Source organism: Bos taurus, chromosome 11 (genome assembly GCF_002263795.3).
Source record: "Bos taurus isolate L1 Dominette 01449 registration number 42190680 breed Hereford chromosome 11, ARS-UCD2.0, whole genome shotgun sequence".
NCBI lineage: Eukaryota > Metazoa > Chordata > Mammalia > Artiodactyla > Bovidae > Bos > Bos taurus.
The window spans coordinates 73,391,735-73,409,889 of record NC_037338.1 but is presented as its reverse complement, the minus strand read 5'-3'; the positions used below and the strand labels follow the sequence as shown (position 1 = coordinate 73,409,889).

Sequence of the window (18,155 nt, the reverse complement as noted above, 5' to 3'; positions counted from 1 at the left end):
GTGTGCTTAGGAGCCATGAAGCACACTGAGAATGCTAGGGCAGGAGTATACATATTTAAACTACAGAAAGGAAGAAGAAAGGGAAGGTATAAACTGACTGATGGGAAGTATGAAAAGAAAGTGCAAGTAAGAAGCAGCGGAGTTGGGGTTTGCTTCACTATTCCCCAATTTGGGACACTGGGGGTTCGATTTTGGCGGCAGGGGGGCGGGCCCGGCTTCCTCTGTATAGCGTTCCTTGATTCTCCCAGTTCCGAAAAGGCGGATCAGTTCTGGAGCGGGTTCTCCGTGTTGAGAACACACCGGCGCTGCCATTTGGCGGGGAGGTTTCCCCAGCGCCCAGGTGTTCCTCGGTATTCTTTCTCCCCCTCCCTGGAACTCAGATTACATCATCCCAACCTGAGTAGCGAGGCCAGATTTTTCCCATTTCAAACTCCCGCTCTCTTGAATGCCAATTCTTGTTCCTTAAGCAAACCAGGTTGGAGCTGGTATGTTTCCCCCCAAAAGGGGGAGGACACTCCAGGATGAACCTCATTTTAGCGAAGAGGCTGTTAAATGACCCAGGGCACTACTTTTCCTCGTATTTACAAGCTACAGCTGCACAGGAAACACACGGCCACCCAAGGCCGTGGCTACGCCAAGACCCTCAGCTCGATAAGCTTGTCAAACGGGACCCGAAACATCCTCAGCGAAGTCGGAGAGCGACCGGAAGAAAAAAATCGGGGGTGTCAAGGGGGGGCGGGGTAGTGCCGCGCCTGCGCAGTCACTAAACAGCGCCTCCCCGCGGGGCGTGCTCGTCAGGCCGCCGCACCCTATCAGGCGGCCGCAGGGAGCGCGCCCGCGGCCTCGCCCTCTCTCGCCCCACCCCTCTCTCATCTCCGCCGGGCCTTAGATTGAGGCTGGGAGACCCAGAGCGAGCTTCACTCTCCGCCCCCAGCGGTCCCGCACTCCCCCTGGCGCGCGTGCGCAGGGGCGGACCGCAGGAAGAGGGCCCGAGAGGAGGGCGGGCGTACGTCCTTGCGTGCGTCTCAGGCAGCGCGCACGCCGGCGTGAGAGGGCACGGGGAAAAGGTGGCTCTGGCCGGGGCGGCTCGGTTTCCTGTGGCTATGTAGCTAAGCTCGTCAGCTCCGGGTCTTCCTTCGCTGACTTCGCTGCGTCCTAGCGCTGAGCTGCTGCTTGGGAGAGAGAGGCTGTCCTCACGCCCACCGCGCTCCCTCGACGGCCGAGCCTGCTCGCTCGCCCGTCGGAGCGTCCCGGCCGAGCAACCCTGAGGGGGGAGGGGAGGCCATTTTGTCCCGACCGACTCCCCGGAACCGGGCGGAGCGGCTGGGAGAGGCTGCGGAGCAGCGGTCGCCGCCCTCGGAGGCACCGGACGCCGCCACCGTCGGGGCTTCCTCGACGAGGCAGTTCCTAGGTCACCCGCGCCCTCTCGAGCCGTCCTTTTTCCCACGCTTCCCCCCGGTCCTCCGGCCTGAGAACGCCCGAGTGAGGAGGAGTTGGCCCGTAGTGAGAGGGACCGATCCCTTGGGGCCGCCGGCGGCGAGAGCCTGAGCCGCTCCTCCCAATGGCGAAGAAGACGTACGACCTGCTTTTCAAGCTGCTCCTGATCGGGGACTCGGGAGTGGGGAAGACCTGCGTCCTTTTTCGTTTTTCGGATGATGCCTTCAACACCACCTTTATTTCCACCATAGGTAAGACCTGTGGGAGGATGGTGTGCAATCTCTGCAGCTGCAAACCGTTCCTTTTACTCCAGACATCTTGCTTCCCGTAATATACGCCTTTGTTTCAGTGATCCCGATTCCAAGCGACAGACCCAAGTTACTGTTTGAATCGGCATTGAGCTTTCTGGGGCGGGGTCTTCCCATGCTTTCCATCCGGTCTTTTGCTCTCAAGTCTCCCACTCTGCTCAGTGCCTGCTGTTACAAAATATGCAGCATTAACAGCTTTCCAGAATCATGTTTCTTTAAGCGTCAGGGTTGGCTTTTTCCATGTTTGTATGGCGTTACTAGATGTACGATACTTGTAAGGGATTATTTTGATGGTTGGGGTTGAAGCAGTAGGGGTCATTTGGTAAAGACCTGAATTTATACTTCAGGGCGAAGAGATTCCATATGGTCGTAACTTAGAGTAAACTTGAGGGTTTGTGTAAGGAATAATTAAAGCAAATTAGAAGGGAAAAGTGAGTTGCCCCGCGTTGACTAATCCATTGATGTGTCAAACAATCGGAGGCTCTTAGTGCTTGGGGTGGGACTCTGTGGCATGTTTGCACACAGTGCTTTTCGAGACATCAGCAGAAGCAGTAATCTGATGGAGATGGTCAGTTTCTGTCCTCGAACCTGAAAGAATGAAGTTCTCCCCTTCTGTTTTACACTAGCGTCTTATAGGGAAGTGTCTTGCAAGTCATAGCCTTGGGACTTCTAATGTACTTTTCACCTCATGTTTCAGAATTATTTAGTATGAAAGTAAGAGCTAAAGATTGACCTTTTAAATCGGTTTCTTGTTTAGGAAAAGAAAAGGGAAGGCTCTAGGAAAGTCCCTTTCAACTCTACTGAGAAAATTGTCATTTACACGAATTGTGTTAAATTGGGTTGGATGTGAGATCCTTTTTTTTCCCTCTCACGATAAATATCTTAACACGAGGTTGTCTCTGTCACTTGGGACCAGTACACAGCATTGGGGCAAGTGCAATAAAACCCATTTTAAGTGTAATTAAGTTTATATTGAAATGATTATAAAAAGCAAGCATAGTTTTCTTTGAACTCTGGGAAGTGTCAAAATTAAGCTGATCTCAATTTATAGCATTTGGAATCGTTGATTTGGATTTCTTGTGATAAGTGTCAGCTACTTAATTCATTCTCATAAAACAGATTATACTGAAATTTGGCATTAGATCGTTTTGACTAGATTTTGATTTTACTTGTTTTGTGGGGAGAGCGTCTTTGTAATTCTTGTTTCCTGAATGTTGTATTGCTCTCTAGATCTGTTGTAAATTTCATGAGACTTAGAACTTGTTCTCTGCTTGTGGGTTAGCACTTCCTACCACTAACTTTACTTTTAATATTCCACTTTGAGCTGTAGCTGGGTGGATCAGGTGGTTAGATCCTTCAGCAAATATTTATTGAGCACCTAACGCTAGGCACTGTTTTCCGGATAGATAAGTGGTGAACATGATAGGGAGTCTAGGGAGGAAGCACAATAGAGTGTGGACAGTGCTACAGTGGGGCTAAGCATAGAGAGAGGGGCGCTTAGTCTAAACTAGGCTTGCATGGAGATGATGTCTAAAATGAAGTCTGAAGGACAAGTAGAAATTGAACTAGAGGGGTGGGATGGGGCCTTCCTGGAAAAGGGAGCGTAGAATAAACCTGTAGTAAGATCAGAGATTTAATCCACGTTGGTCAGCTTTAACGTGTGGTTGAGAAAGGTAGAGTGGAAAGTAGGAGCAAAACGTTACCTCCCATCTACTCTTGGCCTTTTGTAGGGGTGTTGTTTATTGTACTCACAACTAAAACCCAGTCCTGTAAGATAATGATACAATTTTCTTACGTAGTCTTTTGGGACCTTAGTTCCCAGACCAGGGTGTGAACCCTTGCCCTCAGCAGTGAAAGCATGGAGCTCCAGGAAATTCCCTTGTGTAGTCTATTTACTAATAAAAATGTGTGGTGATTTTGGATCTCACCTGCTGGGTTGGAATCCTAGTTCCACAGGTTACTAGTTATGGGACTTTGACAAGTTAATTAACCTTTTCTCCTACTTCAGTTTCTTTAAGTATTGTTAATAATAGTACCCATCACAGTAGTTGTGAGAATTTTATGAGAGCAAAGTGCCTGGCATGGTGCCAGGCGCACTGTAGGAGCACAGTGCATGCATATCAGTTATATATGGAACACATGCCCCATATGCTGTAGTGGGGCAGAACAAGTTACTTTATGGATTGAATGCCCTGTATGCAGTGGTCATGCAAATATTGGTTAGTGCTCTGCTAAACAATTCACTTTACACTCTGGAATGTTCATATTTTGATACGAAAATATTTGATGTGTGTGATACTTTGATATCTAAGACATGTTGAACAGAATATATGGATGTAAAATTCTGAGTTCAGCTCCAACATGTGGCATATGTTAGCTCTATATGCATGTTTAGAAGTCTCCTGGTGTCTTACATCAATGCTATCCAAAAGAAACATAATGTGAGTCACATAATATTTTTTAGTAGCCACATTTAAAAAGGAAAAGAAATATTTAATACTGTCTTTTAGCTCATTTTATCCGAAGTCTTCTCATTTTATTATATAATCAAAACTTTAAAATAGTTGAGACATTTTATACTCTTCTCCAGTGTGTATGTTATCTTTACGGTTCATCTCAGATTAGGCACATTTGGACAGTGCATGTCTAAACAGTATAAACTGGCCAGTTGGCGAATATGCAGATGATTAGAGATACTTGAAATATGTACTACTTTTAGGGCATTTTAAATTTCATCAGTTGGCTAAGATTTTTGTTTGTTTGTTTTGCTTTGCTTTTTAAAAAATAAAGAGCATTCTCTATGAATGATACTGAAATTTGAGTTGGCATTTGATTGTTAAAACATCTTGAGGTATGAAAGGAAGTGGTTACCTTGCAGGGGTTCAGAAGGGCCAAACTGCGAGTATAATGTAGCCTGTCATTATTTTAGACATAGTCATCTTAGTTACTCATTGGTTATTGATTCTTGGAGGAAATAATTTTTATAGGCTTATGGTCCTTATTTACAAAGCTCACAAAGGCTATTTAAATTTTTCTATGTACTTTTCCACACATCTATATCAGAAGTTGTGTATCACATTTATGGTCAGATTTATTGCAGACAGTTTTAAAAACAAATTATGATGGTATGTTCCATACTCACCAATCTCAAAGCAAATTCAAGGGCACTAGAATATAAGCTGCACAAGGGCAGAAGACTTTGTCTTTTTTTTGTTTTTTTTGCTGATAGATGCTAAGCACCTAGAAGAATCCCTGCATTTAATAGGTGCTTGATAAATAATGAAGGCAGGCAGACAGGTGGTAAGTACAGTGTAACCAGGATCCTTTAGAATTAGCTAGTTACATTTTAACATTTCTTCTTTACCTACTTTCTAAACATTAAATATATGATCTAGAGAGAGTTGCTGGTTTTTGGATGACCATATTTCATTGGTTGATTTGGCCAAAGTCACGAAAGCATTACCTCTGGGTTCTAGGTAAAAAACTAAATTGGTAAAGGCTCTTGCCTCTGGGAGAGGCAATGGACGCGTCCTTTTTGTTGCTTTCTGCATATTTTTACCGAATGTTGGAGGAGTAGGTTCCACTAACATGAATTTAAAAATTGGTTTATTGAACTGAGCCCATTTTATATGGAGAGGCCGCTTTTTAGAAAATTGAGCAAAACCTTTTGCATTTAAATGTGTCTGGACTTTGCTGTGATACCCAGACAGTGGCTCATGCTGCAGAAATGCCAGAGTACATAAGAAATGTCTTTCATTTCAAGATGTATTTTTAGGATTGATTAAAACTATCCAGACATTTTCCCAAGGAAGGTACATAAATGGCCAGTGAACACATGAAAAAATGTTCAACATCTTTTAATAATAAGGGAAATGCAAATCAAAACCATTATGTGATGTTACTTCACACCCATTAGGGTGACTGACATAAATGAACTCTTGTCATGCAGGTATCTGTCTCTGCCTTCAGTTCGTTTGGGTATATATCTAGGAGTGAATCAGTCCTATGCTAATAAATTGTTTGAGAAACCACCATATTGTTTTCAACAGTGGCTGCACTGTTTTTACATTCCCACTAGCACGGCACCAGGATTCCATTTCTCCACATCCTCCAACACTTGTTACTGTCTGTTTAGCAGCATTATTCACAATAGCCCAAGGATAGAAACAACTCAAATGTCCATAGACAAATGAATAGATACACAAAATGTAGCATAACATACAATGGAGTATTATTCAGCCTTAAAAAGGAATGAAATTCTGATCGATTTTACAACATGGATAAACTTTGAAAATACTATGCTAAGTGAAACAAGCCAGAACAAAAGGACAAGTATTACAGGTACCTGGAATAGGTCAGTTCATAGAGAAAGTAGAATAGTGGTTACAGGGACTGGGTAATGGGAAGTTATTTCCTAATGGGTACAACATTTCAGTTAATGGGGAATTACTGCTTGAAGGGTACATAGTTTCAGTTTAGAAGGATGACAGAGTTGTGGAGATGAATAGTGGTGATGTTTGTACAGCAATGGGAATATATTTAATGACACTGAATTGTATACTTAGAAATGTTTAATATGTACAAAAAGACAAATACTGCATGATTCCAAGTACATGAGATATTTAAAGTTGTCAAATTCCTAGAAACAAAGTAGAATTGTAGAAGGTAGGTTGATAGTCTCCCAGGGACTGGGAGGAGGGGGAAATGGGGATATAATTTTAGTTTTGTGAGATGAAGTAGCTTTGAAATTCTGTTGCAAGTCATTGAGGATACACTTAACACTACTGCACTATACACTTAAAACTAGTTAGGTTGGTAAATTTTTATTTTATGTGTTTTTTTTAACTGCAATTTAAAAAGTGGTTAAATGTCAATTTTATGTTCAGTATATTTTACTACCAAAAAAGAAAAACAAACCCAAAACACCCTTGGACAGTTGATGCAGCTCTCTAAAAGAGCATTTACTCTCAGATAGCCCCTTCACTGTTTCATGTGATGGCTACTGTTAACTGGGGGTCATTGAGTCAAGAGGATCCTTTAAGGTACTTTCCCATTCTTAGTATTACTGGCTGTAATTTCAGATACTAAAGGCAGGTTTGTCTTTTTGTTTTGTGTCTCCCTATAGAACCCCTTAGAATATTAATATAGGAAAGAACTCTGCAGTGAATTTTAAGAGTCAGAAAACTGAGACTCATGAGGTAAGAAAGTGAAAGTGTCAGTCACCCAGTCATATCTGACTCTTTGCGACCCCATGGACTGTAACCCACTGGGCTCCTCTGTCCATGGAATTCTCCAAAAAGGATACTGGAGTGGGTAGCTATTCCCCCCTCTAGGGGATCTTCCCAACTCAGAGATCGAACCACAGTCTCCTGCATTGCAGGTAGATTCTTTACCATCTGAGCCACCAGAGAAGCCAAAAGATTATATGACTAGTTAGTGGAAAGAGTTTTGACTAAAATCCAGATACAATCCTGTTCGTCACTGTGTTTCTCATCCTGAGAATTTCATTGTTTTGTTTGAAAAAATTAAGGATAAGGTCATTCTCCTACTCATCAATTTGTATTTGAAAAGTGGAGTTGCAGTAGTTTTGACAGAAGTGGGAAAGTAACAAGTATCAGCACCAAATATCAAGGGGTCTGTTCAGGGCACTTGTCCTTTGCAAACAAAGCATCCGTTCAGTTCAGTTGCTCAGTCGTGTCCGACTCTTTGTGACCCCATGAATTGCAGCACGCCAGGCCTCCCTGTCCATCACCAACTCCCAGGGTCCACCCAAACCGATGTCCATTGAGTCAGTGATGCCATCCAGCCATCTCATTTCTGTCGTCCCCTTCTCCTCCTGCCCCCAATCCCTCCCAGCATCAGAGTCTTTTCCAGTGAGTCAACTCTTCGCATGAGGTGGCCAAAGTATTGGAGTTTCAGCTTTAGCATCATTCCTTCCAAAGAACACCCAGGACTGATCTCCTTTAGAATGGACTGGTTGGATCTCCTTGCAATCCAAGGGACTCTCAAGAGTCTCTAACACCACAGTTCAAAAGCATCAATTCTTCGGTCCTCAGCTTCATAGTCCAACTCTCACATCCATACATGACCACTGGAAAAACCATAGCCTTGACTAGACGGACTTCTGTTGGCAAAGTAATGTCTCTGCTTTTGAATATGCTATCTAGGTTGGTCATAACTTTCCTTCCAAGGAGTAAGCGTCTTTTAATTTCATGGCTGCAGTCACCATCTGCAGGGGTTTTGGAACCCAAAAAGATAAAGTCTGACACTGTTTCCCCTTCTGTTTCCCAAGAAGTGATGGGACCAGATGCCATGATCTTAGTTTTGTGAATGTTGAGCTTTAAGCCAACTTTTTCACTCTCCTCTTTGACTTTCATCAAGAGGCTTTTTAGTTCCTCTTCACTTTCTGCCATAAGGGTGGTATCATCTGCATATCTGAGGTTATTGATATTTCTTCTGGCAATCTTGATTCCAGCTTGTGCTTCTGAATCCAGTCCAGCGTTTCTCATGATGTATTCTGCATATAAGTTAAATAAGCAGGGTGACAATATACAGCCTTGACGTACTCCTTTAGCATAACCTGAGCTAATAATGTTGTTGTTATTCAGTTACTAAGTTGTGTCCAACTCTTTACGACCCCATGGACTGCAGCCTGCTAGGCTAACGTGTGCTTCACTATCTCCCAGAGTTTGCTCACACTCGTGTCCTTTGAGTTGGTGATGCCATCCAACCATCTCATCCTCTTTCGCCCCCTTCTCCTCTTGCCCTCAATCTTTCCAAAAGATCTTAGAATCTTTTCCAGTGAGTTGGCTCTTTGCATTATGGTGTGTAATGGTAGACACGAATTGGCAAAGGAAATACTGATTGATATTCCTGTTTGGTTTGTAAAAAGTAAAGAATGATAGAAATACTGGCAGTCTGTTTCAATTAGCAGTAGAGAATTGCCCGGTTAGTTCTGTGGTAGCAGTTTAACAGAGAAATAGGGGCCTTTTGAGTGTTGATTTACAAATAAGACTGTTATTTAGCAAAAAATAGAAGTTTGTGTGGATCTAAGAGAATCTTCATGGGAACACTGCTTATGGAGATGGTCCAGTCATGAAGGAAGAGTATAAAAGCTATAGAGAGTGTTGAGAACATTGTGTGAGCCCTGAGACTGGAAAGGTCTTACAAAGGTTTTGCTGCCTTCAAAGAGGTGAATATTGGAGGTTAGTGGGGTAAATTCTTCAATTTGGATTATAAGAAGAGGAATTTAAAATGATGACTAGAATAAAATTTTGGTGAAGAAAACTCATCTGAAGGGAAATTTCAAATGAGAAATAAATTTTTGTTTGAAGATAGTACCATATACTTTAGCAAAAGTGATTACTTGATATTTATCCTTCTTTCCAGAGATGAAAAATCATATTTTTGAGGAAAACAGCAACTGCTGATGGAACACTAAGTTTCCAGCATGACCCAGAAACAGAGCATCCAAGGTTGTAAAACATTAGAAAATGGAAAAAAAACCATTATTCTGGAGACCCAAAAAGTACAACGTATCAAAATCAGAACAGAAAGCAGTGTTGATTTGTTTCTTTCATATCAATGGCAATGCTTATGCAGGACTTTTTAAAATTGATGTTTTTATTAAGGCAATTGTAGATTCACATGCAGTTGTGAAAAATAATACAGAAGGATCCCTTGTGCACTTTGCCCAGTTTCTCCTAATGGTAACATTTTGTGAAACTATAGTATCACAACCAGGATATTGTCGTCTGGCACAGCACACCAGTCTTATTCAGATTTCTCTAGTTTTACTTGTACTCATTTGTTTGTGTATATTAAATTCTCTGCAATTTTGTGACTTTTGTAGGTTCATTTTGCCACCACCACAGTCAAGATACTGAACAGTTCCAAAGGACAAGGATCCTTTGTGTTCTTTTTTAACTATACCCTGTCCCCCCCCCAAATTTGTTCTCCATTTATAAAATTTTGTCATTCACAAATATAAAATAAATGGTATCAAGAGGTTGTAACTTTTTGGGATTTGCTTTTATTCAGTTGGCTTAATTCCTTGGTGATTCATCCAAGTTGTGTGCACCAGTAGTTCCTTTTACTGCTGATAGTATTTCATGGCATGCATTCCCTACAGTTTGTTTAACCACTCACCCATTGAGAAACACATGAGTTGATTCTGATTTTTGCCTGTTGTAAATAAAACTGATATGAATTTTTGTGTAGATGTTTTTATATGATTATAAATGTTCATTTCTCGGGGATAGATGCCCAAGTGTGCAGTTACTGGGTCAGGATGGTAACTGCATGTTTAGTTTCATAAGGATATGACTCTTCCTAGAGTGACCGTACTACTTTATATTCTCACAGTAGTTTGTGAGTGATCTAGTTTCTCTGTATCTTCACAAGTATTTGGTGGTGGTGCTCTTTTGTATTTTAGCTATTCTGGTAAGTGTATAGTAGTAATCTCATCGTGGTTTTAATTTGCATTTCCCTGATGGCCAGAGCTGTTAAAAACTGTTCTGTGTCCTCATCTGCCATCTGTATATTCTCTGCTGAGTTATCTGATTATGTCAGTTGCCTGTTTCTTGATTGGATTGGTTCCTTTTTTTTGTTTGTTTGTTTTTTCCTGTTTTGAAAGTTCTTTATACATTTTAAGTACTAGTCCATTGTTGAACATGTGGTTTGCAAATATTTTCTTCCAGTCTCTATAGTTTGTTTTCTTACTTCTTCATGTGGCCTTTTTTTGGGGGGGGAGGGGGTGGATTATATTTATTCACTTATTTTGCTGCATCAGGCCTTAGTTGTGGTATATGGGCTTCTCCCTACTTCTCAACTACTAATACATGGTTAGTAGTTGTGGCACATGGGGTTAAGGGTTAAATGCCCTGCGACATGTGGGGTCTTAGTTCCCTCACCATGGATCAAACCCATGTCCCGTGTGTTGGAAGGCAGATTCTTAACCACTGGACCACCAGGGAAGTCCCCACATGGGCTTTCACACAGCAAAAATTTTAAATTTAGATGAAGTTGAATTTATTAATTTTTCTTTTCACAGGTCGTGTTTTGGTGTCTAAGAACTCTGTCTAGTTCTAGACACTGAAGATCTTTTCCCATTTTTGTTTGGTAAAAGTTTTGTTTTATATGTGAGCCTATAGTATATTTTGAGTTAGTTTTTGTATTATGGTATGAAGTTTAGGTTCAGATTCTTTTATCTTGCTTAAGATGGTATCTAGTTGCTCCAGTACCATTATTGAATGTGCAGGCTTTTTTTAAAGTAGTCAGTCAGTTGATGCAGGTGTTCTGAAGGCTTCAGAGATAACCCTGGATGATGCTGTGGGATTGAAAGTTGATTTAGTGATTGACTCTGACTCTTATTTGCAATAATTTATTCTTTGCTTTCTGAAAGGTTTAAAAATTAAAATTAATTTTTATCAGTGATATGTGCACATATTTGAAGTTAAACTGCTAAAAGATTTATAGAAGTAACAAAATTAAACAGTCTCCTTTCTCATCCCCTCTCTAGTCCTGTTCTTTAGAGGTATCGTCTACCTTTTCTGTTAAATATTGATATTTTTCAAAAGTTAATATTACTATTTTCAAAAGATATGCTATATCAACATCTTTTGAGTTACTAATTTAATATTAAATGAAACATTTAACCTTTTATAATCTTATCCCACTCTTTATCCCAATTTTTTTGTTAAATTGATACCCCGTGGGTACATTAATGTGCCCATGGGAATATTTCCTTTAAAACCAAATAGTCTGTTACAACTCTGTTTCCTTTTCTCTGACATTAAAAATTCTCTTTATTTGATTAATTTCCTTTACCCATTATCAAGTCTTCCTACATCTTCCAACAACCTCTCAAAATGAATTTCTGCACAGACAGACCATTAGAGATTATTGATACATGTTTTTTTCCTGGATACCTCTCTTTCTTCTACATCTTTATCTTTCCTGCTTCAGTTCCCTTAGCATCACTCATGTGAGAGACTGCTGTTTTATTGCTTTGGGTCATAGGTCGCTAAGCGGAGAAGGCGATGGCACCCCACTCTAGTACTCTTGCCTGGAAAATCCCATGGACGGAGGAGCCTAGTAGGCTGCAGTCCACGGGGTTGCAAAGAGTCAGACGCGACTGAGCGACTTCCCTTTCATTTTTCATTTTCATGCATTGGAGAAGGAAATGGCAACCCACTCCAGTGTTCTTGCCTGGAGAATCCCAGGGATGGGGGAGCCTGGTGGGCTGCCGTCTGTGGGGGTCGCACAGAGTCGGACACGACTGAAGTGACTTAGCAGCAGCAGCAGCTTCTTACAAAAAGGGTGTATGGCAAAGGAAATTTTTTGAGACTTCCCATGTTTGTTTGTATTTACTTAACTGTGTTGGGTCTTAACAACATGAGGGATCTTTGTTTTGTCATGCAGGATCTTTCTTTGACCACAAAGAAAGCATGGATTCTCCAGTTGTGGCTTGGGGACTCAGTAGTTGTGGCGCACAGGCCTAGTTGCTCCACAGCATATGGGATCTTACTTCCCTGACCAGAGATTGAATCTGTGTCCCTTGCATTGCAATGCAGATTCTTAACCAATGGACCACAAGGGAAGTCTTGAGAATTCCTGTATTTGTTGTTTAGTCGCTAGTGAGTGAGTGAAGTCATTCAGTTATGTCTGACTCTTTGCGACCCCATGGACTGTAGCCTAGCAGGCTCCTCTGTCCGTGGGATTTTCCAGGCAAGAATACTGGAGTGGGTTGCCATTTCCTTCTCCAGGAGATCTTCCTGACCCGGGGATTGAACCCGGGTCTCCTGCATTGTAGGCAGACGCTTTACCATCTGAGCCACCAGGGAAGTCCCTGTTTAGTCGCTAAGTTGTGTCTGATTGTTTCCAACCCCATGGACTGCAGCATGACAGGAGTTTGCTCACCTCACGTCCATTGAATCAGTGATCCTGTCCAACCATCTCATTTTCTGCCGCCCTCTTTGCTTTATGCCCTCAATCTTTCCCAGCATCAGGGTCTTTTCCTATGAGTTGGCTCTTCGCATCAGGTGGCCAAAGGATTGAAGCTTCAGCATAAGTTCTTCCAATGAACGTTCAGGATTGATTTCCTTAGAATTGACTGGCTTGATCTTCTTGCAGTCCAAGAGACTCTGAAGAGTCTTCTCCAGCACCACAATTCAAAAGCATCAATTCTTTGGCGCTCAGCCTTATTCATGGTCCAACTCTCATATCTGTACATGACTACTGGAAAAACCATAACTTTGACTATACAAACCTTTGTCAGCAAAGTGATGTCTCTGCTTTTTTAATATGATGTCTAGGTTTGTCATAGCTTTCCTTCCAAGGAGCAAGGGTCTTTCGATAATCATGGCTGCAGTCACTGTCCACAGTGATTTTGGAGCCCAAGAAAATAAAATCTGTCACTGTTTTCCACTTTTTTCCTTTCTGCTTGCCATGAAGTGATGAGACCGGATGCCATGATCTTAGGTTTCTTTTGAATGTTGAGTTTTAAAGCCAGCTTTTTCACTCTCTTCTTTCACCTTCATCAAAAGGCTGTTTAGTTCCTCTTCACTTTCTGCCATTAGAGTGGTATCATCTACATGTCTGAGGTTGTTGATATTTTTCCCAGCAATATTGATGCCAGCTTGTGATTCACCCAGCCTGGCATTTGGCATGATGTATTCTGCACATAAGTTAAATAAGCAGGGTGGCAGTATACAGCCTTGACATACTCCTTTCCCGGTTTTGAACCAGTCTGTTCCATGTATGGTTCTAACTGTTGCTTCTTGACCTGTATACAGGTTTCTCAGGAGACAGGTACTGGTATTCCTGTCTTTTGAAGAATTTTCCACTGTTTGTTATTATCCACAAAATCAACGGCTTTAATGAAGTCAGTGAAGCAGAAGTAGATGTTTTTCTGGAATTTCCTTGCTTTCTCTGTGATCCAAAGAACGTTGACAATTTGATCTCAGATACTTCTGCCTTTTTTAATCCCAGTTTGTACATCTGGAAGTTCTCAGAGGTTCATGTACTGCTGAAGTCTAGCTTGAAGGATTTTGAGCATTACCTTACTAGTGTATGAAATGACTGCAGTTGTGTGGTAGATTGAACATTCTTTGGCACTGTCCTTTGGGATTGGAAAGAAAACGGGCCTTTTTCAGTCCGGTGGCCACTGCAAATTTTCCAAATTTTCGGATGTATTGAATGCAGTGCTTTCACAGCATCATCTTTTAGGATTTGGAATAGCTCAGCTGGAGTTCCATCACCTTCACTAGCTTTGTTTATAGTAATGCTTCCTGAGGCCCACTTGACTTCACACTCCAGGATGTCTGGCTCTAGGTAAGTGACAATACCATCGTGGTTATCCAGGTCACTTAAGACCTTTTTTGTATAGTTCTTCTGTGTATTATTCCTACCTTTTCTTAATCTCTTCTGCTTCTGTTAGGTCCTTACTGTTTATGTTCTTTATCATGCCCATCCTTGCATGAAATGTTCCTTTGGTATTTTAATTTTCTTGAAGAGATTGCTAGTCTTTTGCATTCTGTTGTTTTTCTCTTTGCAATGTTCTTTTAAGATGGCTTTCTTGTCTCTTCTTGCTATTGTCTGGAACTCTCCATTCAACTTGATTTGTCTTTACCTTTCTCCCTTGCCTTTCGCTTCTCTTCTCTTTTCAGTTCAGATCAGTTGCTCAGTCGTGTCCGACTCTTTGTGACCCCATGAATCGCAGCACGCCAGGCCTCCCTGTCCATCACCAACTTCCGGAGTTCACTCAAACTCACGTCTGTCGAGTCGGTGATGCCATCCAACCATTTCATCCTCTGTCGTCCCCTTCTCCTCCTGCCCCCAAACCCTCCCAGCATCAGAGTCTTTTCCAGTGAATCAGCTCTTCACATGAGGTGGCCAAAGTACTGGAGTTTCAGCTTCAACATCAGTCCTTCCCAAAGAACACCTAGGACTGATCTCCTTTAGAATGGACTGGTTGGATTTCCTTGCAGTCCAAGGGACTCTCAAGAGTCTTCTCCAACACCACGGTTCAAAAGCATCAGTTCTTCTGCTAGCTGTTTGTAAAGCCTCCTAAGACAACCACCCATGTTTAACAATGCCTAAATTCTTTGTCTGAATGAAAAGTTTGACAGGGCCTAGGATTCTGGTTTGAAAATAATTTTCCCTTAGAATACGGAAAATTTGTCTTTTAGTTCCTTTCTGATGTTGCTGGCAAGTCCAATACCATTCTGATTTTTTACCCATTATTTCTGGCCTGGTTTATCTCTGCAGATTTTTAGGTTTTTCAGTGTTTTGAATTCTTGGTAACAGATGATATATCTCAGTGGGTAGGTCTTTTGTTTTTTCAGATAAATCCATCCTTAATATTTGGTGGGTCTTTCCAGGTCCTTAACTTCAAGTTTTCTTGCTTTTTTCCCTCCTATGATTTTGTTCCTTTTTATTTTCTGTTTTTGGATGTTGGACTCCTGGATGATCATATAATTTTCTATTTTCTAGCTTGCTAATTCATTCTTCCTGGGAGATTTCTTTGAGTTTATCTTTTAACTTCTCTATTTGAAGACTTTATTTCACCTGTAATATATTTAAATTTCTAGTGCTTCTTGTTTATTCTTTAAAATTTTTTTTTAAGTATTCTGTTTTTGTTTTATAAATACAGTAACTTTTTTGGAAGATAGTTTATTCTACATTTTATTTTTTGACTCTTTTCTTTCAGGTTTTCCATGCCTACCCTCTGCCCCCTCCCCCGATGTTTGTTTTATTCTATATTTTATTTTATAGGCCTTTTGCTAATGATTGGTGTTTCAGGGTGTACATTTATAATTGAGAATGGGTCATTGAATCAGCTATGCTTCAATACAGTTTTTTTTTTTTTTTTTTTAATGCAAAAAAAGAAGTGGTTGAAAGATGTTTGTGAGCTTTGTGAACATGGGTGGGGCTTTTTAATCTCCCTGGTTTTAGTTTCATCTCCACACTCCAGTGGGCTTCTTGTTTTTAAATTCAGAGTTTGTCAGTTTCAGATTTTCTAGAGAATAAACCTTTAGACTCGTGCTGTAAGTGGAGTGGTAATATCTGGTTATGTGAAATGGAGGCTGTCTTTATAAACCTTTAATCAAGCCCTCACTTTCTGTTGGGTTTTCCTGGTGGCTCAGCTGGTAAAGAATCCGCCTGCAATGTGGGATACCTGGGTTTGATTCCTGGGTTGGGAAAATCCCCTGGAGAAGGGAACAGCTACCCACTGCAGTATTCTGGCCTGGAGAATTCTGTGCATTGTATAGTCCATGGGGTTGCAAAGAGTCAGACACAACTGAGTGACTTTCACTTTCACTTTCTGTCTGGTATCTGATACCTCCTATATTGAGACATGAGTTGTCTTGCTCCTCATTGGTATCTGCTTCAGTGGGTTCTAAGGTCGTAAACTTCTTCATCTGTTGTGGTTAGTTACAATGTCTATTATTGAAATCAAGGTAATCTATTTATATTTTTTTCCCTTAATGTTTTGGTGTGACTTTGGAGAGAAGGGATGAGAAAAATCTTTCTCCTGTAGTTTAACTGGAATTTGAAGTAATTTTTGACTCCAAATGATTTTCAACTCCACTTTTTAATGAATAACATCCAGTAAAATTAGGGATGAATGATAACTTTGGTACTGTTTTTATAAATATCCAGTTTGTTGCCAAAATACAGATATTTTTGTTATTTAAAATAGTTAGATAAATGTAGTAGGGAATCAGCATTCACAATAGCTAAAAGAGCTTTTGGGACTTCTGGTGGTCCAGTGGCTGAGACTCCGCACTCCTACTGCAGGAGGCCCAGGTTCAGTTCCTGGTCAGGGAACTAGATCCCATGTGCCACAGCTTAGAGTTCACATGCCTCAGCTGAGACCCAGTGCAGCTAAATAAATTTAAAAGAAAAGGAAAGAAGTTTGATTTAGATGTATAATATATTCTTTTTTTTTAGATATAGAATCTTGGTTGATTTACTTGAGGGGAAGGAGTATTTTTTGCTTTTGGAACAGAATATTACTGTAGTCTTCAATTTCAGTCTTTTTCTCTTGACGTATATACTGTTTTATAAAATACTAACAAGTGACTCAGCAAACTCATAATCTGCCAGAGGATTGCAGTGTGTCCTATATACTGTAGCACTTGGCTTTGAATGATAAGATATCTCCCTCTTGATTTTTAGCTGGTTTGAAACCTACTGGTAAAGTATGAGTATTTTACCTCTTTATATATTCTTAGTCTTACTAACATGCCTTTGACTTCCTTAAATTAGACATTAATGGATATGTGTGAATTTTAAAAAATCCAGTAGTGTGTGTCTGCATATTTTTGTATGTGGGGATATATACTCAAGATAATAAATGGACTAGAGTGCTATGGAAGAAGTGAAGTCATTCAGTTGTGTCTGACTCTGCGACCCCATGGACTGTAACCTGCCAGGCTCCTGTGTTGATGGGATTTTCCAGGCAAGAATACTGGAGGGGGTTGCCATTTCCTTCTCCAAGAGTGCTATGAAAGGTAAATGTAAATCAAAATGATTGTTCAAATGTCAGCTCTTTACTTAAGTAAGAGTTCCAAAAACTTCATTCTTTTGGAAAATGTCAGACCTACAGAAAAGATATTTACTCTAATGAATCCCCTTTCGTCTTTCCTTTACATTCACCAATTGCCAATATTTTACAGCATTTGCTTTTATGTCTCTTTAGAGTTTATTTTGTATATGATGTGGTGTCTGATTCAAAGTAGATTGAAGATCTGTATGTCAAGGGGAACACAGTCACTTTTCAAAAATAAAGTAGAAAATTAAATTACAAGCCTTTGCGATTGCTGTTGAGGTTTTACAGTGTGTCAGTCACCATGGATTCAGTGGTGAGTAGCACAGACTTGGTGCCTGTCCTTGTGGAGTTTCAGCTATAGTGGGGAATTGTGAAAAGTGCACCAATATAACACTACTTGCTGCTCTTCTAAGACGTTTTATATTTGTGGGAAATACAAGCTTTATGCCCTTTAAGACATCTCATTTTTTTGTTTTGTTGTCTTATCTTACAAAGTTATGTTTGCTATACCTCAAGAAAGAAAGAATTTTTTCCTAAGATGTAGAATTTTAAACAGTCAGCTAGTAACACTTACATGTATCTAGAGACTAAGCTTTCATCAACTCTGAATATAATCCAGACCCAAAACATATAGTATACTTAGAAATCCCCTAAATTAAAGCCACACACAGTACTTGGTGTTTTCTTAGCGCCTTACTGACTTTGATTTTTAACTCTATTTTAGACTCAGAAGAAGCAGCAGACTTTTGCTGTTATGTAGGTAACATGCCCAGCCAGCAGTAATGAGACCAGCTAGACATTTTAGGCAGGAAACCTGAAAACTCTAACAAAGATTAAAGATTGTATTACTGTAC

The 18,155-nt window shown here is 40.8% G+C and overlaps 1 protein-coding gene and 1 non-coding gene across 2 annotated transcripts in view; one reads left to right on the top strand and one right to left on the bottom strand.

The window, feature by feature from the left end:
• Positions 1 to 1,067: 1,067 nt before the first annotated feature.
• The window catches only part of RAB10 (RAB10, member RAS oncogene family), a 65,355-nt gene continuing 48,267 nt past the window's right edge, over positions 1,068 to 18,155 (top strand). The window contains exon 1 of the mRNA NM_001101288.1: positions 1,068 to 1,688. Coding sequence (NP_001094758.1) covers positions 1,562 to 1,688 — 127 coding nt within the window. The 5' untranslated portion in view covers positions 1,068 to 1,561. The remainder of the gene's footprint in view (positions 1,689 to 18,155) is intronic.
• On the bottom strand, positions 12,517 to 12,589 carry TRNAC-ACA (transfer RNA cysteine (anticodon ACA)). Its single transcript has one exon. It is a non-coding gene; the product is annotated as a tRNA-Cys (tRNA).